At 35.9% G+C, this 27,974-nt stretch overlaps 1 protein-coding gene and 1 pseudogene across 1 annotated transcript; one reads left to right on the top strand and one right to left on the bottom strand.

Moving 5' to 3' along the window:
• The first annotated feature begins 220 nt into the window (after nt 1-220).
• Il13ra2 (interleukin 13 receptor subunit alpha 2) lies at nt 221-23,340 on the top strand. Its single transcript, XM_052170317.1, has 9 exons — nt 221-329; nt 1,981-2,132; nt 3,007-3,160; nt 3,682-3,802; nt 7,139-7,323; nt 8,241-8,386; nt 18,612-18,756; nt 22,386-22,501; nt 23,284-23,340. The coding sequence occupies exons 1-9, from the start codon at nt 248-250 to the stop codon at nt 23,338-23,340; spliced, it is 1,158 nt and encodes a 385-aa protein (XP_052026277.1). The 5' UTR covers nt 221-247.
• Nucleotides 23,341-25,106: 1,766 nt separating this feature from the next.
• LOC127674348 (anaphase-promoting complex subunit 13-like) lies at nt 25,107-25,333 on the bottom strand (annotated as a pseudogene).
• Nucleotides 25,334-27,974: the final 2,641 nt, after the last annotated feature.

The raw sequence follows: 27,974 nt of genomic DNA, 5'->3' as shown, positions 1-27,974 counted from the left end.
GTGTGGGTTAGTCTTGATTCTTAGGGGACCAGAATCCTTTTGTTGCAATTGCCTTGACTCCTAAGTTAATTCCCATTTCCACAGTTCAAGGGGCACAGTTTTCCACTCTTGCTAGAAAGTACACAGAGAGCTCCCAGAAATATTATTAGTTACATTTATCCACATGATTATTTGAAGTACAATACAACCCCACTGTTGTCTTCTCTCTTTTTAGAGCAGAGCTTTCAGCACACTAAATCCTGGAGAAATGGCTTTGATGGGTGTGGATACCAGATGCTTGGGTCTCTTTCTTCTTTGTACAATAACTGGCCACTCTTTGGAGATAAAAGGTAAATGAATAAATTAAATCAATTTTAATAAAGTAGTCTTAATAGATAGGAACAGTGTTTTCATTATATATCATAAAAGTGTAAAACTAATAGATAACATCAGTACTATTGCCAGAATGTAATATATATATATATATACATATATATATATATATATATATATATATATATATATATATATATATATATATATATATGGTTTTTGTTAGCTCCTCGCATGGGTGGGAATAACTTAAGCATTTGAAATTGCATTCTCCTAGCACAACTTGAGTATTTTCTTATTATTCTTACTTTTATGACAAAGAAAGCAGAAAATGGGAGTTAAACACTTCAGTGTATACTAATGCATTATATACTTCAATACAAATAATATGAGTATTTTAGTTTCTGATGAACACTTAGTTTGACATGGATTTCCAACTTTAAAGAAGAAAACAACAAAGTTGATGGGTCATTTTCATTGGGGAGACTCTATAATCTCAGACATTGAGTCCCTAGGCAAGTTGCTGTACAGAAATGAAAACCATTCATCAGAGAGAATTAGTCAAAGGCTAACTTAACATTAATACTGTAGTGCTAGTAGATGTGTTACTTAGAAAATGTGTAGGAAAAACTTGGATTTTCAAACTCTGGAGATAGATCTGAACTTCAGTGGCTATAGATTTAATTAAATTCATGGACTACTCACAAGCTTTGTACTTCCAATTCTTAAGGTTCTCAGGCATATTAAATATGTTCTTTGCCTTTCCTTTTCTTGCGTCCACCACAATTTTTATGTTGATCATAATGTAATACTAAATAAATATTGAGTGGTTCCTTTTACTAGAAACATTTATATAACTATCATTTATATAATATAAAAATTCTGGTGTACATGTCCAGTGTCAATTCTCCATGGCAAGTGTACAGCCTTCGTTCCTAAAGAGATGAAGATCACATTTTCCTCATGTGCTTTCTTTAGAAAGAACAGTTACACAGAAATATTGTGTATTTCAAATTTGTTAACATGACAAAAACATCTCCCTTGGTTTTTCTTGTGGTTGGTGGTCGTCGTTGGTTTTGTTTGTTTTTTGTTTTTTGTTTTTTGTTTTGTTTTTTGTTTTTTTTTGTTTTTTTTTTTGAGACAGGGTTTCATTGTGTAATTGTACTGGCTGTCCTGGACTCCCCTTGTAGGCCAGGGTGACCTTGAACTTACAGATATCTTTCTATCTTTGCAACCTGAGCAAGCATCTCCCTTCTTCAATGTAGCATTTTTTGAGATTATTTTAGCATATCCACAAAGTTATGAAACCACTACTTCGTAAAATTCCAGAATACTTTCTTTCTGTGGCGGAGAGTCCCTGTGACTCTGGTGACCGCTAATCTACTGTCTTCACATATAGGATTCTGTATAACTGAAATAATTAGACACGTTGTTTCATGAGAGAGTTTCTCTTTATACAGAATATAGTGTCAAGGTTTTTCTAATTATAGCCACTTATCAGTGTGTTACTCACTTTTCTAATAAAATATTATCCCACTGTATAGATGTGCTAGAATTTTTATCTACTAATGAGATGATAGGCATTTGGAAATTATTCACATTCAACAATCTTCCTCGTAAACTACAGGAAAATAAAAATAAAAATGTTTTTTTCTGATTTCATTTCAGTTAATCCTCCTCAGGATTTTGAAATATTTGATCCTGGATTACTGGGTTATCTCTATTTGCAGTGGAAACCTCCCATGGTTATGGAAAAATATAAGGAATGCCTACTTGAATATGAGTTAAAATACCGAAATGTTGATAGGGACAGTTGGAAGGTAAGTAAAGCACTCCTTGCAACACCAGAGTGATCTGATCATTAAGTGTGTGACTCCTGACTCCACTATTCATTACTTTGTATGCTTTAACAGTTCTAGTTATTATATGAAAAGCTGCCATGTAAGCTTCTGTGCTCTATTTTGATCTCATTCAACATTAAGACTATACTTGGAGGCACAAGAAAACAAGAACTCAGAGAATATGAACATAAATATTTATGCATTTTGCTGTATTTTATAGTTTCTTCTTTTACTAGTTTACTTTCTATAACTCTTTACAAGGATGACAAGATCTCAATGAAAGCTTATTGGATTATTAGCTATTTATAAAGTCAATGATTGTGCTTATTTGAAGCTTTGTTGCAAAAGGTATAACATTATCTCTGTGATTCTGCTGGGTAGTATTAATGAACAATTCAAGTCTAATATTTATTGAACAACATTTTAGATAAGATACTCTGCTGGGCTTCAGAAATATAAAACTCTCATATATTAATTTTTCATCTTTCAAATATTTAGAAATTGTCCAATTTTCTCCAGGTGCTTCTGAGACATTGTAATTTTGGGGGTTTCCTAAACATTTTGTAGTATATCTGAAATGACAAATCATTGGATATTTAATACTCATATTGTTTGTGAAAATGATCCATTTAACTCCAAATTAAGAGTTCATGTTCCTATCACAGAACCTTTTCCTTTACTAAATGTCTTCTGTTTTGTTTTGAATGACCTAATTGAATAACACCAATCATACAGAGGTTATCATTGACAGAACAACAACATCTGGTGTATTGTAGTGAATAATCATCTTAGATATTAATTGTTCAGTTCTAAGTATTTCTAAAACAGACTGTTGCATCTTTTTATCAAACAGACTATAATTACTAGGAATCTAATTTACAAGGATGGGTTTGATCTTAATAAAGGCGTTGAAGGAAAGATACGTACGCATTTGTCAGAGCATTGTACAAATGGATCAGAAGTTCGAAGTCCATGGAGAGAAGCTTCTTATGGAATATCAGATGAAGGTTAAGACATTTCTTTTTCACATTTGATATTATCAGAAAAAATCCATATAGAGAATAAGTTCCCTAACCTTTATGATAAATGAGTCATATATATGACTTTATGCACAGTAAATCCTGTGACAATTAGACATAAATAGAATCTTTCTTAGTATAAGTGAGTTGACTTTTTTTAAACTCATTAAATCAACACACTTTTTAAAAGCTAACTATAAATCTTATTGGTAGAATCCTTAGTATGGAGCTATATTAGTAAACGTGAATGAGAATTTGCTCAATTCTTGAGTGCATCTTCAAATAATTAATTTAATCCTTTTATAGGAACTAGTATCAGTAAATAAGCACACAATCCTTTTCAGGTTTGCATATACTCCTTATAGCGATGTGATTTCCTTTTGCAATCTTTCTCATTATGCTGATTGCTAAATGAAGTAGCACAGCCAAAGGAAATAAAATTACATAGTGATTGCATAGATGATCTGTCACCATGTCTCTCAGGTATTCATAGTTTGTTCATTTCACAGGAAGTCTGGGAACTAAAATTCAGGACATGAAGTGTATATATTATAACTGGCAGTATTTGGTCTGCTCTTGGAAGCCTGGCAAGACAGTACATTCTGATACCAACTATACTATGTTTTTCTGGTAAGTATTTTTTGTGCTTAGAATCTCACATTGGGCAAACATCTGTCAAGATAAGTCCAGAGCACAAGAAACTATATCTCTACTGAATTATAACCATTTTCTTCACCAGAGCCCTGTATGATAATCAATCATAATTATGTGGAAATTTCAAGTTGAAGATACAGCAAGGCATCCCGTGACTATTTCTGTACAGGATGAAGTATTTCATTCTGTAAATAGCTGGGTTTATTGTTTTTAAAGTTTGATTATTTTTTACACCCTTAGCTTTTTAAAAAGCAGTAATATGTTAAACTGGATCTTCTTGCTGTTTTTTAAATAACTGTTAGTGAAATTTTAAAAACAAGCTTTTGAAGATTTTATTTTCTACACACATTTAATACACTCTAGGCACACTCACCCTTCCCCTCCTTTATTTTCTTCCCTCCTTCTCAACAAGCCCTCTCTGACTATCTTGTCTTTCTGTTTTGTTTTAATTCTCATGTAGAGGTCAGCTGCATTTAACTAGGGCTTGTGTGGGCATGCATGTGGCACATGGGTGATAGACAGCCCTCCCGTTTCCCCAGTCAGCAGCCAACTCCTTAATTGCTTTATGGTAATACAATCACCCACCACATACTGACATTCTTTTGCTAAGTTGCACATCTGTTTTTCATTTCCATTCTCTACTGTAAAAACCTTCCTTTACACTCCCCTCATTCCTCATTTGGACAGCTGCCATGACCTCCCAAATGGGGGCTGCTCAGATTATAGCATTTTTCCTTCCTGCTCATTTCTGCATCCTGAAGACCCCTTTGTCTTCCTTGTCTTTTTTTATATGCCATCTCCTGACCATATAACCCCAGTAGCTGCATATTATTCCCAGGGTCAAATCTAGGTTGCCTTTCAAATTTTCACCTCACTGCATCACTACCTTTCTAAAACTATTGTATGCTATGGCCAGGATCATTATACTACTCTATAGATTCATGTTTACATTTCTTTTCCTTATCTATGTCTTGACTTTTGTGCATTTTGCAATCTTTGAATGGCCTCTGGTTCACACTGTTACCAATTCTTTTTCATCCTTCTAGGCCCATGTGATGTTTAAGTTCATTGACTCTGCTGCTCATGCCAGCTTCTGTTCATATTTGCTACTTTTATAGCACTTCATTGTTTGGGTGATACTTAAATTTATCTCATATATGTATACTTTATCTCCTCAAGTTTTTTTTAAAGATTGGTGTTTGTGAGCAAATTCTCACATTTCTCTTAACTAATCACAGATGGCCACACTCCCAATAGATTAATACTATATATTAACTAATTGAATGAAACCAGGGATGGAAAAAAATTCAGAGATTGCACATTTACTAAAGAAAGACACAGCAAGAGAGGTCAAGCTTGTAGTATCTGTGAGCTTTAAGCCCACACTCTGATTGCATCTTTAAAAATACCACAATATATAAATGATTGGGCATAAATGATTAGTGCTTTTGAGAACTGGGCTCTAAAACCTGCTCTGGTACCATATAGCTGGGTGGCCTTGAGTAAAAAATTTCCTCCTGGAGGAATGAATGATTCACTTTACATATCTTAAATTGAATGGATACATTTCTAAATTTTTTGGTCATTAAATCAATTAATATTAAATATTTATTAAATGAGAGACACTGTTATAGTTTTAAAAAAACACAACAAAGAAAGGAAGACACTCTTCACAGTGTCACTCATGTTTAACATAACGTATCCTTCATTAGTAAAATAGGGAGGAATAAAGATTAACATTTTACAGAGTGAATGTCATTTTTCACTGACACAAAGTCATGCAGTCAATTTTCATAAACCTAAGCACCAGTTGGGCATATTGCTGTTTACCTGTCATCCCAGAATTTGGGGGGCTAATGCATAACAATGAGTTCAATACCAGACCACTGTGCTATATAGTAATTTCCAGGATAGTGTATAGCGAAATCCTATGTCAAAAAATAAAAAATAATGAATAAAAATGTCAATCATAGATATGATGTCTTCCACACTGTAAGCAGGCAACTTAACCAAAAGACTAAAATTTATGAACACTTCCCTAAATTAGGGCACTTGGTATAATGTGCATTTAATAGAGTCTAGATATTTTCACTAGCTCCTTATCAGCTGCTGTGCTAGTCTCATTTCAGAAGGGATTTGGTGGCTGCTTTTAAAACAAAAATCACATTTTACATTGCAAGCTAATATTTTTTTTGGGGGGGGGGACAAATAAGGAATTATTGATTTAAAAATCAGTTGTTAAAAAGGCCTTTCATCGGGGCTGGAGAAGTGGCTCAATGGTTAAGAGCACTGACTGCTCTTCCGAAGGTCCTGAGTTCAATTCCCAGCAACCACATGGTGGCTCACGACCATCTGTAATGGGATCTGATGCCCTCTTCTGGGGCATCTGAAGACAGCTACACTGTACTTGGATATAATAAATAAATCTTAAAAAAAAAAAAAAGGCCTTTCATCCCTGTCAGCCACATCACCCATATAGTTAACTTTAAATGCCATGGTAAAATCTCTTTAAAGGAAAAACTACACTTTATTTGATAAAAATTACACTGCACTTTGCTTTGTTCATTTCACTTCTTCCTTTAGTTGTGGGTTTTCAGGTTCACATCTTTGTTCTGTAACATGAGAGGATTTCTTTTCATTGTATAAAACTTAGGAAAATTATACATCTGCCATTACATCTTATTTCTACATGCATTATTTTCTTCATTAAATATTACCAAGACTACCTAAGTATTCTAAATCTTTAATTCACAAACAGTAATGAGTCAACAAAAACTAAATAGATGAATAATACTTGAGTTGCTTTGAGATTTATGAAGATAAACATTGAACAGAAGCTCCATGAAATTAACTATTTCTGTTTTGCCTGCTGTGAATCTATAGATCTTATTAGCACATGTAGCATATAGTAGGTGCACTAAAGCTTAGAATGCTGTTAAATGATTCTTTTTTTATGTTATCTATTGTATAACTTAACTTTTTCTATTTATTTGAGAATGGTTTACATGTGTAACATATTTACATCATTTTTACCTCTCCCTCTCCTCCCTCCAACTGGCTTTGTACCATCTCAATTTCCCTCAAATTCATGACATCTTTTAAAAATAATCATTACATATATATGCATATATGTATATATATATATATGTGTGTGTGTGTGTTTATGTGTGTTTATGTATATGTGTAATCTACTGAATCATTATACGGTGCTCAAAAGTGTATTCCATATAATATAATATGATGATTTAAACCTGAACACCAAGATACAAAATATGCTAGCAAAATATTACTAAATTGCTTCTTGTGTTATAGGTATGAGGGCTTGGATCATGCCTTACAGTGTACTGATTACCTCCAGGATAATGAAAAAAATGTTGGATGCAAACTTTCCAACTTGGACTCATCAGACTACAAAGATTTCTTCATCTGTGTTAATGGATCCTCCCAGTTGGAACCTATCAGATCCAGCTATATGGTTTTTCAACTTCAAAATATAGGTGATCTGAGCAAATGATGTCAACTTAAAAGTTGCTGACTCTCCTTTAGGTTATTTCTAAGTGGGCAGTAGAGGAAAGAGAGTGAGATTTATTAAAGTGATGGAAGTGAAAGCCAGAAGCATATGGCAATCCACAGAATCTATTAATCATGGATTCCAATGATAAATGATTGAGAACCAAAACTTTTTTATTTCTTCAGAATTTGTATTTCTATTTCTAACAATTATAAGTGTGAAATGTTCTACAATTAGGCAGATATAGTGCAATGTCAGATATATAGTGATCACAACATATGTGTTACTTAGAAAGCAGTTAGGATAGTAATTGTAGTAAAAGTGCTTTGGTTGTTTCTAAACTTGCAAAAATGGGAAAATGATTGCAATTATTGGGTCTTCTTACTTTTTTTCTCTTGGCCTTAAATATTTATCAGTTTAGGTTTTATCCAAAGCAAAGGAAAAAAATTAGTTTTCCATGATGCTGGCTGGTGGTGGCATATGCCATTAATTCCAACGTTTGGAGGGCGGAAGAAGGTGGAACTCTTGAGTTCAAGGCCAGCCTGGACTACAAAGCAAATTCTAGGACAGCCAAGGCTACACAGAGAAACACTGTCTCCAACCACACACACACACACACACACACACACACACACACACACACACACATACACACACGCGCGCGCGCGCGTACTCACAAACACGAGAGAAAGAGACAGAGACAGAGACAGAGACAGAGAGAGGATCAAAAAATTTCTCAAAAAGTCCATCTTGAGAAACTATTTTCAGTCACATTATGAGAATAATCATTACCCACATAGTTTGTCCCTGAAAGTTTTGCTTATGGAGTGTTCCAAGCTTTAGATGAGGGATGCTACTAACTTATTAACTTTCGTGTTGAAATAATTTCCTTCTGCTTTTCAGTTAAACCATTGCCACCAGAATTCCTTCAAATTAGTGTGGAGAATTCCATTGACATTAGAATGAAATGGAGTACACCTAGAGGACCCATTCCACCAAGGTGTTACACTTATGAAATTGTGATCCGAGAAGACAATATTTCCTGGGAGGTATGGATATTGTACTTATTTGCCAGAACCATAAATATAACTTTTTAAAGTAAAATAGGACACTGAAAAATCAAATCTGTTGCTGTTCAAAGAACAATTAGATCATGATAAAGATTTGTTTACAAACCCAGTTGACAAAGGAAATATCTTTATATTTTTAAGAAAGTTTAAGTAGCCATGCCAATTTTAAAGCTGCAAATACAATCTAGTCATTTGTTTTCAGTTTGTTTTAATAAATGTAATTTCTTCAGGAAATTGAAATAGATTTCATGGCCTCCAGTAAGACTTAAACAAAACTCAGGCACACACATGTGTGTGTATGCACACGCACGCGCGCACTCGCGCGCACGCACACACACACACACACAAACCACTTCTTTTTTAAATTTTTTATTGAATATATTCTTCATTTACATTTCAAATGTTATATCCTTTTCTGGTTTTCCCCTTCCTAGAAAACCCCCAACCCATGCTCCCACCCTCTGCCTCAAAGAAGATGCTCCTCTGCTCAACCCACTTACCCCTCTCAATTTCCCCACTCTGGGGCATCTATCTAGCCTACATAGGACCAAAGACCTCTTCTCCTACTCCTCCTCCATACTTGTGAGTGGAACCATGTGTACCCCTTGGTTGATGACTTAGTCCCTGGGAGCCCTGGAGGATCTGGTTGGCCAACATCATTATTCTTCCCATGGGGCTTCAAACCCCTTCAGTTCCTATCGATCACCCTCCAATTCCTTCACTGGGGACTCCTCGCTCAGTCCAAAGGTTGGCTGCTGTCATCTGCCTTTGTATCTGTAAGGTTCTGGCAGATTCCCTCATGAGACAATCATAACAGGCTCCTTTCCGCAAGCACTTCTTGTCAGGGTTTGGTGACTGTTTATAGGATGAATGCCCAGGTAGGACAGTCTCTGGGTGGCCTTTCCTTCAGTCTTTGCACCACACATTGTCTACATAATTGCTCCTGTGTATATTTTGCTCACTTTCTCAGAAAAACCAAAGTACCCACACATTGGTCTTCTTTCTAGAGCTTTCTCTGGTCTGTGAATTGTATCTTGTTTATTCTGAGATTTTGGGCTAATATCCACTTATCAGTGAGTGCATACCATGTGTGTTCTTTTGTGATTTGGTTACCTTACTCAGGATGACATTTTCTAGTTCCATCCATTGGCCTTAAGAACTTCAAGAATTCATTGTTTTTAATTGCTGAATAGTCCTCCACTGTGTAAACATACCACATTTTCTGTATCCATTCCTCTGTTGAAGGACATCTGGTTTCTTTCCAGCTTCTGACTATTATAAATAAGGCTGCTATGAACATAGTGGAACATTTGCCTTATCACATGTTGGAGCATCTTCTGGCTATATGCCCAGGAGTGGTATACCTGGGTCCTCAGGTAGTATTATGTCCAGTTTTCTGAGGAACTTCAAAACTGATTTCTAGAGTGGTTTTACCGGCATGCAATCCCACCAGCAATGGAGGAGTGTTCCTCTTTCTCCACATCCTTTATAGCATTTACTGTCCCCTGATTTTTTGATCTTGGCCATTCTGACTGGTATTAGGTGGAATCTCAGGGTTATTTTGATTTGCATTTCACTGATGATTAAGGATGTTGAGCATTTCTTTAGGTTTTTCTCAGCTATCCACTATTCCTCAGTTGAGAATTATTTAATTATGTAACCCATTTTTAATAGAATTATTTGCTTCTCTGGAGTCTAACTTTTTGAGTTCTTTGTATATATTGAATATTGAATATTAGCCCTCTATCGGATGTAGGATTGTTAAAGATCTTTTACCAATGTGTTGGTTGCCATTTTGTCCTATCGACAGTGTCCTTTGCCTTGCAGAAGGTTTGCAATTTTATGAAGTCCCATTTGTCAATTCTTGATCTTAGAGCATAAGCTATTGGTGTTCTATTCACGAAAATTTCACCTGAGCTTATGTGCTCCATGTTCTTCCCCATTTTGTCTTCTATTAGATTCACTATACCTGATTTTATGTAGTGGTCCTTGATCCACTTGGACTTGAGATTTGTAGAGGGAGATAAGAATGGCTCAATTTGCTTCCTTCTACATGTTGACTGCCAGTTGACCTAGCACCATTTGTTGAAAATGCTGTCTTTTCCCCACTGAATGGAATCTGTAAAGGATCAAGTTACCATAAGTGTGTGGGTTCATTTCTGGGAATTCTAGTTCATTGATCTTTCTGCCTATCTCTGTCCCAATACCATACAGTTTTTGCCCCTATTGCTCTGTAGTAGAGCTTGAGGTCAGGGATGGAGATTTCTCTAGAAGTTCTTATTTGTTGACAATAGTTTTTGCTGTCCTGGATTTTTTGTTCTTCCAGATAAATTTAGAAATTGCTCTTTCTAACTCTATGAAGAATTGAGGTGGAATATTGATGGGTATTTCTTTGAATCTGTAGGTCGCTTTCAGCAAGATGGCCATTTTTACTATATATATATATTTACTGCCAATCCATGAGCGTGGGAAATCTTTCCATCTTCTGACATCTTCAATTTCTTTCTTCAGAGACTCGAAGGTCTTGTCATACAGATATTTCACTTGCTTGGTTACAGTTACATCAAGATATTTTATATTATTTGTGAATATTATGAAGGTTGTCTTTCTCTGCCATTTTATTCTTTGAGTATAGGAAGGTTCTGATTTGTTTGAGTTAAATCCAGCCACTTTGCTGAAGTTGTCAGGTTTAAGAGTTCTATGGTTAAATTCTTGGGGTCACATAAGTATACTATCATATCATTTGCAAATAGTGATACTTTTGACTTCTTTCTTTCCAATTTGAATTCCTTTGACCTCCTTTTGCTATATAATTGGTCTGGCTAGGACTTTGAGTACTATATTGAACAGGTAGGGAGAGAGTGGAAAGTTTTTTCTAGTCCCTGATTTCAGTGGGAATGTTTCAAGTTTCTCTCTATTTAGTTTGATGTTGGCCACTGGTTTGCTGTATATTGATTTTATTATGTTTAGGCATGGACCTTGAATTCCTGATCTTTCCAAGACTTTTATCATGAAGAGATGTTGGATTTTATCACCTGCTTTCTCAGTATCTAATTAAATGATCATGTGTGGTTTTTTCTTTGAGCTTGTTCATACAGTGGATTACATTGATGGATTTCTGAATATTGAACCACCCCCGCATCTCTTAGATGAAGCCTACTTGAGCATGTTGGATGATCCTTTTGATGTGTTATCGGATTCAGTTGGCAAGAATTTTATTGAGTATTTTTGCATCGATATTCATAAGGGAAATTGGTCTGAAGTTCTCTTTCCTTGTTGGATCTTTGTGTGGTTTAGGTATCAGAGTAATTGTGGTTTCAAAAAATGATTTGGGTGTTGTTCCTGCTGTTTCTATTTTGTGGCACAGTTTGAAAAGTATTGGTGTTAAGTCTTCTTTGAAGGTCTGCTAGAACTCTGCATTGAAGCCATCTGGTCCTTGACTTTTTTTGGTTGGGAGTTTATTAATGACTATATTTATTTATTTAGGGGTTATGGGATTGTTTAGATCATTTATCTGAACCTGATTTAAGTTTGGTACCTAGTATCTGTCTAGAAAATTGTCCATTTCATCTAGATTTTTCACTTTTGTTGACTGTAGGCTTTTGTAGTAGGATCTGATGATTTTTTGGATCTCCTCAGTATCTGTTGTTATGTCTCCCTTTTCATTTCTGATTTTGCTGACTTGGATACTATCTCTGTGCCTTCTGGTTAGTTTGTCTAAGGGTTTATCTATCTTGTTGGTTTTTTCAAAGAACCAGCTCCTGGTTTGGTTGATTCTTTGTATAGTTCTTTGTGTTTTACTTGGTTGATTTCAGCCCTGAGTTTGATTATTTCCTGCCATTTACTCCTCTTGGGTGTATTTGCTTCCTTTTGTTCTATAGCCTTCAGCTGTGCTATTAAGCTCTAGTGTATGTTTTCTGCAGTTTCTTTTTGGAGGCACTGAGAGCTATGAGTTCTCCTTTTAGCACTGCTTTCATTGTGTCCCATAAGTTTAGGTATTTTGTTCCTTAATTTTCATTAAATTCTAAAAAGTCTTTAATTCCTTTATTTCTTCCTTGACCAAGTTATCATTGAGTCCAATGTTGTTCAGTTTCCATGTGTATGTGGACTTTCTGCTGTTTCTGTTGTTATTGAAGATCAGTCTTAGTCCATGAAGATCTGATAGGGTACATGGAATTATTTCAATTTTCTTGTATCTGCTGAGGTCTCTTTTGTGACCGAGTATATGGTCAGTTTTTGAGAAGGCACTGTGAGGTGCTGAGAAGAAGATATATTCTTTTGTTTTAGGATAAAATGTTCTATAGATATATGTAAAATCCAGTTGATTCATAACTTCTGTTACTTTCACTGTTTCTCTGTTTAGTTTTGTGTTTCCCCAATCTGTTCATTGATGAGAGTGAGGTGTTGACGTCTCCCACTATTATTGTTTGAGGTACAATGTGTGCTTTGGGATTTAGTAAAGTTTCTTTTATGAATGTGGGTGCCCTTGTATTTGGAGAATATATGTTCAGAATTGAGAGTTCATCTTGGTAGATTTTTCCTTTGACTAGAATTAAGTGACCCTCCTTGTATTTTTTGACAACTTTTGGTTGAAAGTCTTTTTTTTTTTTCCAATATAAGAATGGCCACTCCAGCTTGTTTCTTGGGACCATTTGTTTGGAAAGTTGTTTTTCATCCTTTGACTCTGAGGTCATGTCTGTCTTTGTCACTGAGGTGGGAATTTTTTTTTTTGTATGCAGCAAAGTGTTGGGTCCTATTTATGTATCCAATCTGTTAGTCTATGTCTATTTATTGTGGAATTGAATCCACTGTTGGATATTAACGAAAAGTGATTGTTACTTCCAGTTATTTTCATTGTTAAAGGTAGAATTCTGTTTGTGTGACTATCTTCTTTGGGGTATGTTGAAAGAACATTACTTTATAGCTTGTTCTAGGGTGTAGTTTCCCTTCTAGTGTTGGTATTTTCCACCCATTATCCTTTTTAGAGCTGGGTTTGTGGAAGGATATTGTATAAGTTTGGTTTTGTCATGGATTGTCTTGTTTTCTCTGTCTAGAGTAATTGAGAGTTTTGCCTGGGCTGACATTTATGTTCTGGTAGGGTCTGTATGATATCTACCCAGGAATTTCTAGTTTTTATTGTCTCTGGTGAAAAATTTGGTGTAATTCTGATAGGTCTGCCTTCATATGTTACTTGACCTCTTTTCCTTACTACTTTTAATATTCTTTCTTTGTTTAGGGAATTTGGTGTTTTTTATTATGTGACTGGAAGAATTTCTATTCTGGTCAAGTCTGTGTGGAGTTATGCAGGCTTCTTGTATGTTCATGGGCATCTCTTTCTTTGGGTATGGAAGTTTTCTTCTATAATTTTATTGAATATATTTACTGGCCCTTTAGGTTGTAAATATTCTCTTTCTTGTATACCTATAATCCTTAGGTTTGGTCTGCTCATTGTGTCCTGGATTTCCTGGATGTTTTGGGTTAGAAAGTTTTTGCATTTTGCATTTCCTTTGACTGTTGAGTCAATGTTTTTTTTTTTTTTAATTTTTTTTCATTCTTCTAGCTCCAAGTATGTCTTTTTTTTAATTCGATGTATTTTTTATTTACATTTCAAATGATTTCCCCTTTTCTAGCCCCCCACTCCCCGAAAGTCCCGTAAGCCCCCTTCTCTCCCCCTGTCCTCCCACCCACCCCTTCCCACTTCCCTGTTCTGGTTTTGCCGAGTTCTGCTTCACTGAGTCTTTCCAGAACCAGGGTCCACTCTTCCTTTCTTCTTGTACCTCATTTGATGTGTAGATTATGTTTTGGGTATTCCAGTTTTCTAGGTTAATATCCACTTATTAGTGAGTGCATACCATGATTCACCTTTTGAGTCTAGGTTACCTCACTTAGTATGATGTTCTCTAGCTCCATCCATTTGCCTAAGAATTTCATGAATTCATTGTTTCTAATGGCTGAATAGTACTCCATTGTGTAGATATACCACATTTTTTACATCCACTCTTCTGTTGAGGGATATCCTTATTACATGGTGGGGAATCCTCTGGGAATATGCCCAGGAGTGGTATAGCAGGATCTTCTGGAAGTGAGGTGCCCAGTTTTCGGAGGAACCGCCAGACTGATTTCCAGAGTGGTTGTACCAATTTGCAACCCCACCAGCAGTGGAGGAGTGTTCCTCTTTCTCCACACCCCCTCCAACACCTGCTGTCTCCTGAATTTTTAATCTTAGCCATTCTGACTGGTATAAGGTGAAATCTCAGGGTTGTTTTGATTTGCATTTCCCTAATGACTAATGAAGTTGAGCATTTTTTAAGATGCTTCTCTGCCATCCGAAGCTCTGCAGGTGAGAATTCTTTGTTTAACTCTGTACCCCATTTTTTAATAGGGTTGTTTGGTTTTCTGGAGTCTAACTTCTTGAGTTCTTTATATATATATATATATTGGATATTAGCCCTCTATCTGATGTAGAATTGGTGAAGATCTTTTCCCAATTTATTGGTTGCCGATTTGTCCTCTTGATGGTGCCCTTTGCCTTACAGAAACTTTGTAATTTTATGAGGTCCCATTTGTCAATTCTTGCTCTTAGAGCATATGCTATTGGTGTTCTGTTCAGAAACTTTCTCCCTGTACCGATGTCCTCAGGGTCTTCCCCAGTTTCTTTTCTATTAGCTTCAGAGTGTCTGGCTTTATGTGGAGGTCCATGATCCATTTGGATTTGAGCTTAGTACAAGGAGACAAGGATGGATCAATTCGCATTCTTCTGCATGCTGACCTCCAGTTGAACCAGCACCATTTGTTGAAAAGGCTATCTTTTTTTCTATGGTATCTTCAGCACCTGAGATTCTATCTTCTATCTTGTATTCTGTTGTTAATGCTTGCATCCATGACTCTTGACTTCTTTCCAAGGTTTCTATCTCCAGAGTTTTCTCCCTTTGTGGATTCTTTATTGTTTCTACTTCCATTTATAGATCCTGGATGGTTTGCTCAGTTCCTTCTCATGTTTGTGAGTGTTTTCCTATAATTCTTTAAGGGATTTTTGTGTTTCCTTTTAAGGGCTTCTACCTGTTGACCCATGTTCTCCTGTGTTTCTTTAAGGGACTTTTGTGTTTCCTCTTTAAATGCTTCTACCCATTTACCCATGTTCTCCTGTGTTTCTTTAAGGGAGTTATTTATGTCCTTCTTGAAATCCTCTATCAGCACCATGAGATGTGGTTTTAATTCCAGATCTTTCTTTTCTTGTGGGTTCGGGTATCCAGGACTTGCTGTTATGGGAGAACTGAGTTCAGATGGTACCATGTTGCCTTGGTTTCCATTGATAATGTTCTTGAGTTTACCTTTTGCTATCTGGTTTTCTCTCGTGTTAGCTGGTCTTGCTCTCTATTGTTTATCTGTCCAGCAAGCCTTTTGTATCTGTATTCCTGAGAATCCTGCTCTCTCTGTGCACACAGGTATGTAGGCACTCCTGGGAGGCCAGCTTTCCTGTGTTTGTGTATGTAGCTCTGTGGCCCAGGTTCAGCTCTGTGCTCTCAGACCTCTCCACAGTCCTGAGACATTAGCTATCTCCATGTGCCACCTGGATATGGTGCACTGTGGCAGAGGATGGTCCCCAGCAGAAACTGGAAGGCTGCAGCCTGAGAGTTCAGGATGGATTCTGAGCAGCAGTAGTGGTCTTACCTGTGCTCTCAGTCATCTCTGAGCTCCTGCAGAGGGAACAGCTGAAGGGGCAGAAGGAACATCAAAGGTGATTAGTATTCAGGAGGGTGGAGGTTTTATTGTTTGCTGAGTAGTGAGTCCAGCTGGTCCCCTAGAAGCACCACTGGGACTGCAGAGGTGGGAGAGGTTCTTTTTTTTTTTTTTTTAAAGGATTGTGTGCATTTGTTTATTTACGATTCTTTCTATATACATATGCATTGCACTTTCATTTAGGTAAATTCATTTCTGTTTTTTTTTTAATTTTCTATATTCTTTGTTTACATTTCAAATGCTTTCCTCTTTCCCTATTCCTCCCCTCCCCATAAGTACCATAAGCCCTCTTCCCTCCGCCCATTCCCCAATCACCCATTTCTCTGTCCTGGTACTCCCCTACAATGCTTGATCAAGCCTTTCCAGGACCAGGGCCCTCTCCTTCCTTCTTCTTGGGGATTCTTTTGCTATGTTAATTGCGTCTTGAGTATTCAGAGCTTCTGAGCTAATTAATATCCACTTATCAGTGACTGCATTCCATGTGTTTTCTTTTGTGATTGGGTTACCTCACTTAGGATGATATTTTCCAGTTCCAACCATTTGCCTAAAAAATTCATGAATCCATTGTTTTTAATTGCTGAGTAGTATTCCATTGTGTAAATATACCACGTTTTCTGTATCCATTTCTCCATTCAGGGACACCTGGGTTCTTTCCAGCTTCTGGCTATTGTAAATAAGGCTGCTATGAACATAGTGGAACATGTGTCCTTATTGCATGCTAGGGAATCCTCTGGGTATATTCCCAGGAGTGGTATAACAGGGTCCTCCAGAAGTGTCATGACCAGTTTTCTGAGGAACTGCCAGATTGATTTCTAGAGTGGTTGTATCAGCTTGTAGTCCCACCAGCAGTGGAGGCGTGTTCCTCTTTCTCCACATCCTTGCCAACACCTGCTGTCTGCTGAGTTTTTAATCTTAGCCATTCTGACTGCTGTGAGATGAATTCTCAGGGTTTTTTTTTTATTTGAATTTCTCTAATGATTAATGATGTTGAACATTTCTTAAGGTGCTTCTCGGCCATTGGAAATTCTTCAGGTGAAACTTCTATGTTTAGCTCTGTACCCCATTCTTTAATAGGGTTATTTGGATCTCTGGAGTCTACCTTCTTGAGTTCTTTATATATATTGGATATTAGCCCTCTGTCAGATGTAGGGTTGGTAAAGATCTTTTCCCAATTTGTTGGTTGCCGTTTTGTCCTTTTGACAGTGTCCTTTGCCTTACAGAAACTTTGTAATTTTATGAGTTCCCATTTGTCAATTCTTGATGTTAGAGCATAAGCTATTGGTGTTCTGTTCAAGAAATTTTCCCCTGTGCCCATATCCTCAAGGGTCTTCCCCAGTTTCTTTTCTATTAGTTTCAGTGTGTCTGGTTTTATGTGGAGGTCCTTGATCTGGAGGGAGTTCTTACCAACTGCTCTGAGTGCAGTGGGTTCTCTTGAATGTATCAGGAGATAGTATCTTTACTGTCCATAAACCACTTTTTTAAGTACACCCATGAGGTCAAAATTAACAGGTACACTAGAGATTTCCTAGAGAAGAAATGTTTGTAAAGAAGGTGATCATTCTGAGACTCCAAATCTCAATGATATGATGATTTTTTAACCCTACTTTGGTATATATTACTTTATTTTCAATTTAGAAATTGGTAGAGACAAGAAGGTTCACTACTAATTATCAGTTACTCAATTCATATTAGGTAGGAAAAATGCTTACTGACCAAATGACATGTTCTGTTTAATTGACATTGTTAAAAGGCTGGTTAATTGACTTGGCAGTCAAATAGTTTGAAATTCAAAACCTGAGTCCCAGTCCACTTACGTCTATACTATGTATTTACAAGGCTATGTAGATAAGTTAAATAAATAAAAAGCAATCATTGCGTGCAAGAAGACCTCCACTCCACTTTAAAGTATAAACCTGGAATCATTTCTTTAGTTTTTTTTCCCTTGCAAACCCTCTGAGAACATTGGAACATTTTGTGGTAGTCTTATATATGAAGTGGTAGTTTTGTGTCACTAGAGTATTATTTCATGGAACTTCAAAGGTTAATCAGACCAAAAAGAGGTGGGTATACATTGAAGATGATTATTTTGGTTTCCATAAAATCAGCTAGCATTCAGAAATTTGTATATAGCCTTTTCCCATTTATAGAACTCAGAATGTTTGACATATATCTGGAGATTATGGACAGTAATATACTTATAGTTGTTACTTATTGCACATGATGTTTCTTATTACAAGTATCCCATTATTATAAAAGGACAAAAGATAAAATTAAATACAGATAAGTAGTGGAAGAAAACACCTTTAAAAATCAGTGCAGAGTGGTAAAGCACTGCTAGGATTGGACTTTCTTGGTAACTCAATGCTGCTGTTTTATGTCTAAAAACATCTTGAAGTCGAGAGATGAAGTCACTACAGTTGTACTGAGTTCAAATAAACACACCATAGTTTTCCTTGACTTTCAGTCTGCCACAGATAAAAATGATATGAAGTTGAAGAGGAAAGCGAATGAAAGTGAAGACCTGTGCTTTTTTGTAAGATGTAAAGTCAATATATATTGTGCAGATGATGGGATTTGGAGCGAATGGAGTGAAGAAGAATGCTGGGAAGGTATGCACTAAAAAAGATGAGAACTAAGCAACTGGGGCTACTGGGTAGCAAAGTGCATTTCCTCTCAGTGCAGTTATAAATTGGAGACCAGATAATCTCATGCATCATCTATAAATGGAGAAAAAGCAAGTACTTCAATTGAAGATAGGCTTCCTGGAAAGCTAATTTTCATTTGGAACTAGGTATTCTGTTCTGTTTTAAAGGGAATAATTTTCATTTGTTTTTTTATAAACATTTCATGTTTTTTAGGGCAAAGTCCAGAGTGTATTTTAATCAATTTTTTGTGTGTTCAATTTTCACTAGAACAGAAATATTAAAGAAATGGATGCAGCTGGCTCCAAGTGTCTAATAATACTGTCATCTTTCAAATTCACAAGTGGTCCTGGATTGGTGTCCATTGCTGTGATAAAATATTCTATTCAAAAATAACTTTGGGGAGAAAGGGCTTATTAAACTCAGGATTCCTGGTTACAGTCTATCACAGTAAAGCAGTTTATTAGGCAGAAATTTTAAACTGCTCCTTATATCCACACTAAAGCGCAGAAAGCAATGGGTTCATTCACATTGCCACTGCTCAAGCCTCTCTTTCTTTTCATTTAGTTTAGAGCCTATCCCTTAAAATAATGCATCCAGACTCAGTAAGTTTCCTTGGCTGGTCTTTGCAATGCCAGCCCCATGCAATGACTGCCCACCCTACGGTTAGTCACCACAACACCCAGCAACTCAGTAGAAACAAAATTTTAATAACTTATAATTAATCAGTCAGATTTATATATCAATAGATTCTCAATTCACAAGATGCCCACACAATAATATCAGGGCCAATTGATAATGGTACAAGCTGCCACCTAGATTAGACAAGTTATCCCAATTATTCTATCCCTATATGATAATGTGTCTACCTGTGGCTATTAAAAACCACATGGATTCTGAATCACCCTATTTGTTGGCTGCCATTTTTTTCCTCCTGTCTACCTGTCTGTCTTTCTCCATCTCTGCCACTTTTCGCTCTGCTTCCCTTTTCCCTGTTCAATCACAGGCTTCTTGTTTTATAAATAATTAAATTGATTGAACAGGGAAAAATCTGCTACACGTATTCTCACCTCAGTTAACATAAATAACAGAGTGTCTCACAGGCATACCCATTGGCCAGCCTACTCTAAACAGTCACTCATTTAGATGTTCTTCCCAGATAGTTCTACAGCATGCTGAGCTGGTAATTAAAACTAACCATGACAGATTTTATATTTAGTTAAAACCATTACTTTCTGTACTAACAGAAAGTGATTTATGACAAAAGTGTTTTCAAATTCTATAATGATCCAAACATAAAAGCCTAGAAGGTGACACATAGTATGATTTAATTCAGAATATATTGATATTTATAAATTACTGGTACTTATTCAAAAATCCCTTCAACATTGCTTATGTAGTTATTTATATATGGATGTGTAAAACATTACACATGCTTCTGATATAGTGGAATGGCGTTTCTATGTCCCTCTGCATACAGCAAATACATTGTTCGATTTTCTTTATTAAATACTTTCAAAGTACTTACTATGTATCAGATTCCAGAGATTTTATATTCAGCAGTATTTATTACACGTGTCAAGTCTTTGATATTACCAAGTTGGAAAAAATTAATAATAACCAAGGAAAATACATTATACAATCTTTAGAGAATATGGAAGAAAACAGTATTGGTAAGCAAAAGTTCAAGCAAGAGATGTATGTATAAAAAGAAAGAATACTTTTACTGTTTCTACATTTTTAAATTTTGAAGCCACTTTTGGATATCTGCAATGAGTGTGTGTGTGTGTGTGTGTGTGTGTACACATGTGTTTATGTGTTGAGGTATATTTTGTCATTAGTATAAAATTGTATAAAATGGATATAGTGATTTCTTTATCAGATTATCATAACATATATCACTTTGCATTACATATAATCTGATTAGTAATATAGGGGACCGACATGTCTTTTTCCCTGACAGATATTTTCTGGTAGAGTTTTAATTTAGACCTACAAGTTATGAACAAAGATATTTTGGCATTGCTTGTAGTTTTAGATGTTTAAGATACATATTTTGGAAGGTACTTCATGTTAAAGAAAAATGGGGCAATTACAGACACACACACACACACACACAGTTTAAACACCACATATTTCTTTTTCTACAATTCTTGTGAAACTGTGTGAAAATCTGAGCTAAGTTCACTGACCACATTCAGGAGCTCAGAATCTTCCTTTTTTAAAGAAAATTATAGTTTTAGTACTATTTTATCATTTGTTTCTCTGATTTGGCATAGTTTATTATAATTACTGTACACATAAAATCATAAAAAAATCCATAAAGTAAATGGGTTTTTTGAGGATTTTATTTCATATGTATTTGATCATACTAAGCCCCTCTACTCTTCCCTTATCCTTCCACCCTCACCTTTCTACTCCTCCAACTTTGAGTTGGCATTTATTACCTTCTGGGAAAAACAGTCAGTTTTCGTTAGTATCATAACCCCTGCTCATTTGATCATACTCCAGATAAGAACCCTTTCTCAGGAGAAATTGGGCAACACAAACTGAACTTGATAGGGGAAATAAGTAGAACAATAATGTTTTGGCAATAAAATAACTTCATAGGAATTGTCTAGATTAGAGAACACAAACAGAACCTTAGTAAACGAACTGTTTGCCTTGCTATTTTTAATTCTGCATGTCAAAACACTTATACTGTCTGTTACTACTCCAGAAATTACCCCTATAAATCTTTACTATGCTAAGCATTTGAAGTTGGCTCAAAATTTTGTAGAAGAAACTAAGAACCACAGGGAATAAGACAAAGATAAATTGAAATAGAGGTAGATGTATATAGGTCTGGCTCTAAATTTTAACATGCTGTGTGTTATCCAAAAAAGTCTGATATACTAGACTTGGCAAAATTTTCTACAGTTTAAGTTTCTCTACTGACTTTTCTTTCTATGGAGAAGTAACATTAACACTTCATGCCTTGGTCTGGTGTACTTTTGATGCTTTAATGCTTGCCTAACATGTTCAACGCCTGCTGTTCAATCACTACCACTACTAAAATAAGGGAAAAAAATCTTCAAAAAAAAAGGAGAAAAGAGAAGTTACTCCTAAAATATGAAACAACATCATCATGTCTTGTCATTTATTTCAGCCTCTAAAGTCTGAGATAAATTTTAGATGGTGACCTTGTAAGGTCTGTTTCATTTGCACTGTGTGTATTTTTATCATGATACACATATCTTTATCAAGATAATAACTTGTTCTTGAGAATTATGGGATACATGGGATTTATTTGTTTAGTCACTTGACTCAAGTGTTATGGGTTTTTAATGAGAAATATCACAACATCAAATTTTAAGCAAAATTATATTGTTTAGGGAATTATTTTTCTAATTGAAATGGGATTGATACCACAGCATATCAAAGTAGATTTTCTGTGTGCTAAACTCAGACCCAGCTGTGGCATCTATGCATTGACAAGTATGTCAGTTTAATTCCATTACTGCATTATGGATAGTTTACTTGTGTATTAAGTGTTTCAAGAGTCTTTATAAACCTTTAACATTTCTCTTTTTATTGTTATATTTTTTAAATCATAGGTTACACAGGGACAGAGTCAAAGATTATTTTCATAGTACCAGTTTGTCTTTTCTTTATATTCCTTTTATTACTTCTTTGCCTTATTGTGGAGAAGGAAGAACCTGAACCCACATTGGTAAGCTGTTTTAGGTTATGTCAAATAGACATACGAAGTAATACATTCCGAACTCAAAGGCCTGCAATTATATGTTTGCCTACTCACCATAAAGTAAAATTGATACTATATACATTATTGTAATATCCTCAGAAAATAGTCAAATTTGATACTAAAAACCCATATTTTGGGGACTGTCACTTAATTCTGTCAAAATGGGAGAAAAATACTTTAGAACATGAAATACTGCAGATCTTTAGATTAGAAAATTGCACAGTGCACCAACTCTAGGAGAAAAACAGGTTGGGAGGGGAGAAAATGATATAGGTGGCAGAGACCTAAAACAGCTGGTCATAAACATTTATAGTGAAAATAAGAGAGAAATAAATGCATACACACTCTACCATTCATCTTTGCTTCTTCATTCTTACTTAGTCCAGGGTACAAGACAAGGGAGTGGTGCTACTCATAGTGGGTTGTACCTTCTAATACCAGTTAATGGAATTAAGATAATACCTCACAAATGTAACACAGGTCAACATGACCTGGACACACCCTCATTGAGTTCCCCTTGCCAGATGACTTAGAATTTTATCAAGTTGACACTTAAAACTAGTCATGATGCAGGTTCTAAGAGAGCACTGTTTGTAGAAAAACATCTTAATACTGTGTTTTGGAAAGATAGAATATGGACTGTTCATGGAATGTTTCGCCTCTCTGTTCATTAAATATATAAATTGTGAATACTACTGAAATTGTATTATTAATTATTTGTTAGTGACAGAGTTCTTTTTGGATTTCAGAGCGTCCATGTGGATCTGAACAAAGAAGTGTATGCTTATGAAGAGACCCTCTGTTAAATTACCCTTTCCCTGGCATAGAGCCAGACAGCATGAGTCATATTAAACTCAATTTCTCTTCAAATTTCAAGTACATCTTCTTGCAAACCAGTATTTGTCCTAATATTGTTGAGTTTTTTACTAAAGTGCTAGATATGCATATCAAGTTGGCTTGTGTGTGATAGTCCTCAATCAGCCTTTCAAGTACTGGCATCATACATGTATGATATCATGGATTACTTCATTATTGCGTTTAGGTACATGTTATGGTACAAAAACACTTAGCAGATAGAAAATTTACTATACTATAGCAATTACTTTGTTTCCTCATAAATCTATGGTGAGAGATCTATATATAAATACATCAGGAAATGGGCCAGATTTTATTCAATGTTGTATTAGTAAGATAATATGATCTTCCAATTTGAACTAACCTATTGAGATAATGCCAAATCTTGAAAAACAAGATTTAATGGTTTTGTGGATGGTTCCTCTAAACTGAAATTCTGGGTGAAAGCACTCACCATGAATAAGTATGAAGGAAGCCTTGAATATATTCCCAGTTCTGTGAGTATCACATTTAAGGCTGAAAATCATGATATGACCGGGACTATACTTGAAAAGTTCAGAACTCACATATATCATGGTAAGAACCATTTGTTATTTTAAGGGTAGCCTTTCATTTAAAAATATTATGTGTGTATATGCACTTACATATGTTAATGATCTTATGTGGTGGTCCAAGCACAACTTTTAACAGTCAATTCTCTCTTTGCACAATGGGTCATGGACTTCACACACTGCTAAGCTTTCTTGTGGCCTTGCCTTTCTTAACATTTGTCAATCTTGTGGTTTTTGGGAGCCTGGATGCAAGACAGTGCAAAAACATGTATCTGAAATTAGTGAGAAGATTTTTTTTCATTTTTATTTTTTATTTTTTATTTGATTTTTTATTTCTTTTTTTATTCGACATATTTTTATTTACATTTCAAATGATTTTCCCCCTTTCTACCTTAGAGTAAAAGGCTAGAAGACAATTTTACAAGCCAATGGTCTCAGAAACGAGCCGGGGTAGCCATTCTAATATCAGATAAAATTGACTTTCAACCTAAAGTCATCAAAAGAGATACAGAAGGACATTTCTTGCTGGTCAAAGGAAAAATCCACCAAGAAGAACTTTCAATTCTGAACATCTATGCGCCAAATGCAAGGGCACCCTCATTCGTAAAAGAAACTTTACTAAAGCTCAAAGCACACATTGCACCTAGCACAATAATAGTGGGTGATTTCAACACTCCACTCTCCTCAATGGACCGATCAGGAAAACAGAAACTAAACAGGGAAACAGTAAAACTAATTGAAGCTTTGGACCAATTAGTGAGAAGATTTTAATTTTTAAAAAAGATTTTAAAAATACACCCAAATGTTAAATTATGTAACTACCTGGGTGAAGTAGGCAGGTTTAAAAATATGTATGGGAAAATAGAATACAAATTTCAATAAAGAACCAAATTGTCATTAGATGAAGTTTTTTTCCAATGGTATGTGAATTAAAGGAGCATCTCAGAGCATATTAGAATTCTCTACTTAAGACCTACCCAGCAACTTGCATTAGAACACCATTCTTTAGGAATTCATTATGCATTCCATATTGACAGTTATTGAGAAATTTTTGCTTGTTTGTTTTTTAAGTGTTGATTTATTACTAAAGATCTGAATTTGGAGACAGGAAACATTTTTATGCACATATTTTTTTGAAAACCCCATCCACGGGAAGGAGCAGAGCATCAGTTTCCAGCAGGTGTGATGTTCCCTTGGAGGCCCTGTAAGGCCAGGTCTGCCCACTTCATTTCCTGTTCTTTCACAGATTCTTCAGTGCCACCATTGTCTTGCTCAGGCTCAAGAAGCTCACTCATTGGAATCTCAACATCCTCCTTTATTGCAGCTTGTTTACCTGCCGAGCATCATCAATGAGGTTCAAGATTCTTCCATCTTGCTGTACCTCACTGTTCATCTTCCTGCATCTTTGATCTTGTCAGGTCCACAGTGCACATGTCTGCTTTCTCCCGGCCCCTGAGATCTTGAACAGAGAAGAGGGTAACCATCATTGTGAATTCTATTGCTGCTGATCATCTCTTAAAAGAGGAAAAACACTAACACTGAATTGTGTGCCTGCAAACCATCATTTATGATAATTACCACCAGTGATAGAGTACACCTAAACCTAATATAAAATCTTTTAGGTTTTTTTATTACACAAAAATATTTATACAAAAATTAAGCTTATCAACTGGAAGTGATCCCATTTGAAGTGTAATTGATCATTAACTTCTCTTTTAGCATCCCTATAAAAGTGAAAAGGAGTGTAAAGAACTTCGCTGTAAAGAACATCAGGCAGTATGCAGGGCTGGTGTTTAGCATCCAGGAGCCTTGAGTGGGTATGAACTTCAGAGGTGTCTGGGAAGTGCAGAGACTGGGAAGATAATGAATGTGATGCCCAAAGGGGGTTGGTGGTTTGGACCCACTGCCTGTTGAAACTGGGCAACATAAAGCATATATTCTGGCTGAAAATTGCTAATGTGAGGATTATATACATTTGATTCATTAAAGAATATGTAACAACACTTTTAGTTAAAGCTAGTTGTATTGATTCACAAAGAGAGAGAAAAGTCTTCCTGTGAGAAAGTTTTCAGTTCTATATTTTGTATTTAAAGGAAGGTGATGGCTTTTTGTTGCGATGTTTTCATTTTATTGAATGTTTTCTCTATTTACATTAAAAATGATATCCCTTTTCCAGGTCCTCCTGGAAACCCCCAATTTCATTCTCCCTCCCCTGCTTCTATGAGGGTGCTGCCCCACTCACCCTCCCACTCCCACTTCAGTGTCCTGGCATTCCCCTACACTGAGACATCTAATCTTCTCAGGCCCAAAGGCCTCTCCTTACATAGATGTTCGACAAAACCATTCTCTGCTACATATTTGGCTGGAGCCATGGGTCTCTACATGTGTATTCTGTTTGGTAGTATAGTCCCTGGGAGTTCTGAGGGGCCAGTTTAAAGGCAAATAAATATAATCAGAAGATTTAAAGTTAAAGGTGAGGTGTAGAAACTAAAATTCCAAACACAAATATCAAAATTATGATCCCAACTGGGTTATAAACTCTAGCATCCAGTTATGTCAATAAAAGGGCACAAAGAGCCTATAGCCAAGATATTCGGCTTAGGTGAGTCTAGATGCTTAGATAATAAACAGTTCATTTATCTGAAATATTAGTTGTGTTTCAGAGCCTCCATAATAAGTGCAAATTCCTTTTCATTCTTATAGCCATTAATTAATAGAGACTACTCTCTCTGTACCAGGAAAATCCATGACAGTATTTGCTGTTGATAAAGGGCTCAATGCTCCATTCTACTAATATAAATTTTATTTATTCTTACATAGAATATATCTTGAGATAGCTTCTCCTTCCTCTACTCTCCCCATTCCACCACCCCTACTTTCCTTCTTTTCCAGATCCACAGCCCCTCTGTTTCCTTTCAGAAAGCACCAAGCCTTACAGGGATATTAACCTAACATGGCATAACAAGTTACAATAAGACTAGGCAAGAGCCTTCATATCAAGGCTGGGTGAGGCAACCCAGTAGGATGAAAAGGGTTCCAAGGGCAGGTATAGGAGTCAGGGACAGTAGTTTCACAAGAATGCTAAGTAAACAAATATAACATATATACAGAGGGCCTAGGTCAGACCAGTGCAGGCTTCCTGATTGTTACTTCAGTCTTTGTGAGCCCCTATGAGTCCTGCTAAGTTGATTCTGTGGGAGATTTTCTTATAGTGTCTTTGATCCAACTAACTTCTATACTCTTCCTCCTCTCTTCTATAGTTTTCCCCAAGCTCCACCTAATGTTTGGCTGTGTGTCTCTGCATCTGTTTCCATCACCTGCTAGAGGAAGCCTCTAAGATGAGTTAGAACTAAACACCAATCTATGAATATAGGAGAATATCATTAAGAACCATTTTATTTACTTTTTATAGTGTGTATGTTTTGTTTGTTGCCAGTCATTTTTGGCTCTATTCTAGATCTCTCTCTCCCTGTCTCTCTATGTCTCTGTCTGTCTCTCTCTGTCTCTCTCTGTCTTTCTCTGTCTCTCTCTGTCTCTCTGTCTCTCTCTCTCTCTCTCTCTCTCTCTCTCTCTCTCTCTCTCTCTCTCTCCTCTCTCCTCTTCCTGATTACTCCTATCTTGACCTGCACCAACCTTCCTGGGAAGAGGAAATAAAATATAATAGATCAGTTTAAATTCTTAATCTTTAAAGAAGAGGTTCTATATAATTTGAAAAATACTTCCAGATTGGTGGCAGGATGATCTCTATTGACTACTCTGTCAAACAAAGTAACAGTTGAGGAATATTTAAAAAATAAAAATTTAAAAACTATGGTAGCTTTGGTAAAAGCTTATAAGAAACTGAAAGCATTTACTCATAAAAATCACACTGTATCATAGAATACTTAGAAATAATAACAATTGATCCTTTTTTATTGACTTCTTCTAGCACCAAAAAGTAGAAACTTGCTCTGGATAGGTATAACCTATAGCACAAGGCTCCACTTTATCTCAGCTGCCAGTAGAAGACTAAGGTTTCTCTTCTTTGAGGCATG

The sequence above is a fragment of the Apodemus sylvaticus genome, chromosome X (genome assembly GCF_947179515.1).
Source record: "Apodemus sylvaticus chromosome X, mApoSyl1.1, whole genome shotgun sequence".
NCBI lineage: Eukaryota > Metazoa > Chordata > Mammalia > Rodentia > Muridae > Apodemus > Apodemus sylvaticus.
This window is presented reverse-complemented; position numbering and strand designations above follow the sequence as displayed.

What these genes read in the sequence shown, in the direction of transcription:
- Il13ra2 (XM_052170317.1), top strand. Translation starts at nt 248, where the DNA reads ATGGCTTTGATGGGTGTGGATACCAGATGCTTGGGTCTCTTTCTTCTT. An exon ending in CCACTCTTTGGAGATAAAAG is followed by an intron (nt 330 to 1,980) that starts GTAAATGAATAA and finishes ATTTCATTTCAG; the next exon opens with TTAATCCTCCTCAGGATTTT. An exon ending in TGAAGAAGAATGCTGGGAAG is followed by an intron (nt 18,757 to 22,385) that starts GTATGCACTAAA and finishes TTTAAATCATAG; the next exon opens with GTTACACAGGGACAGAGTCA.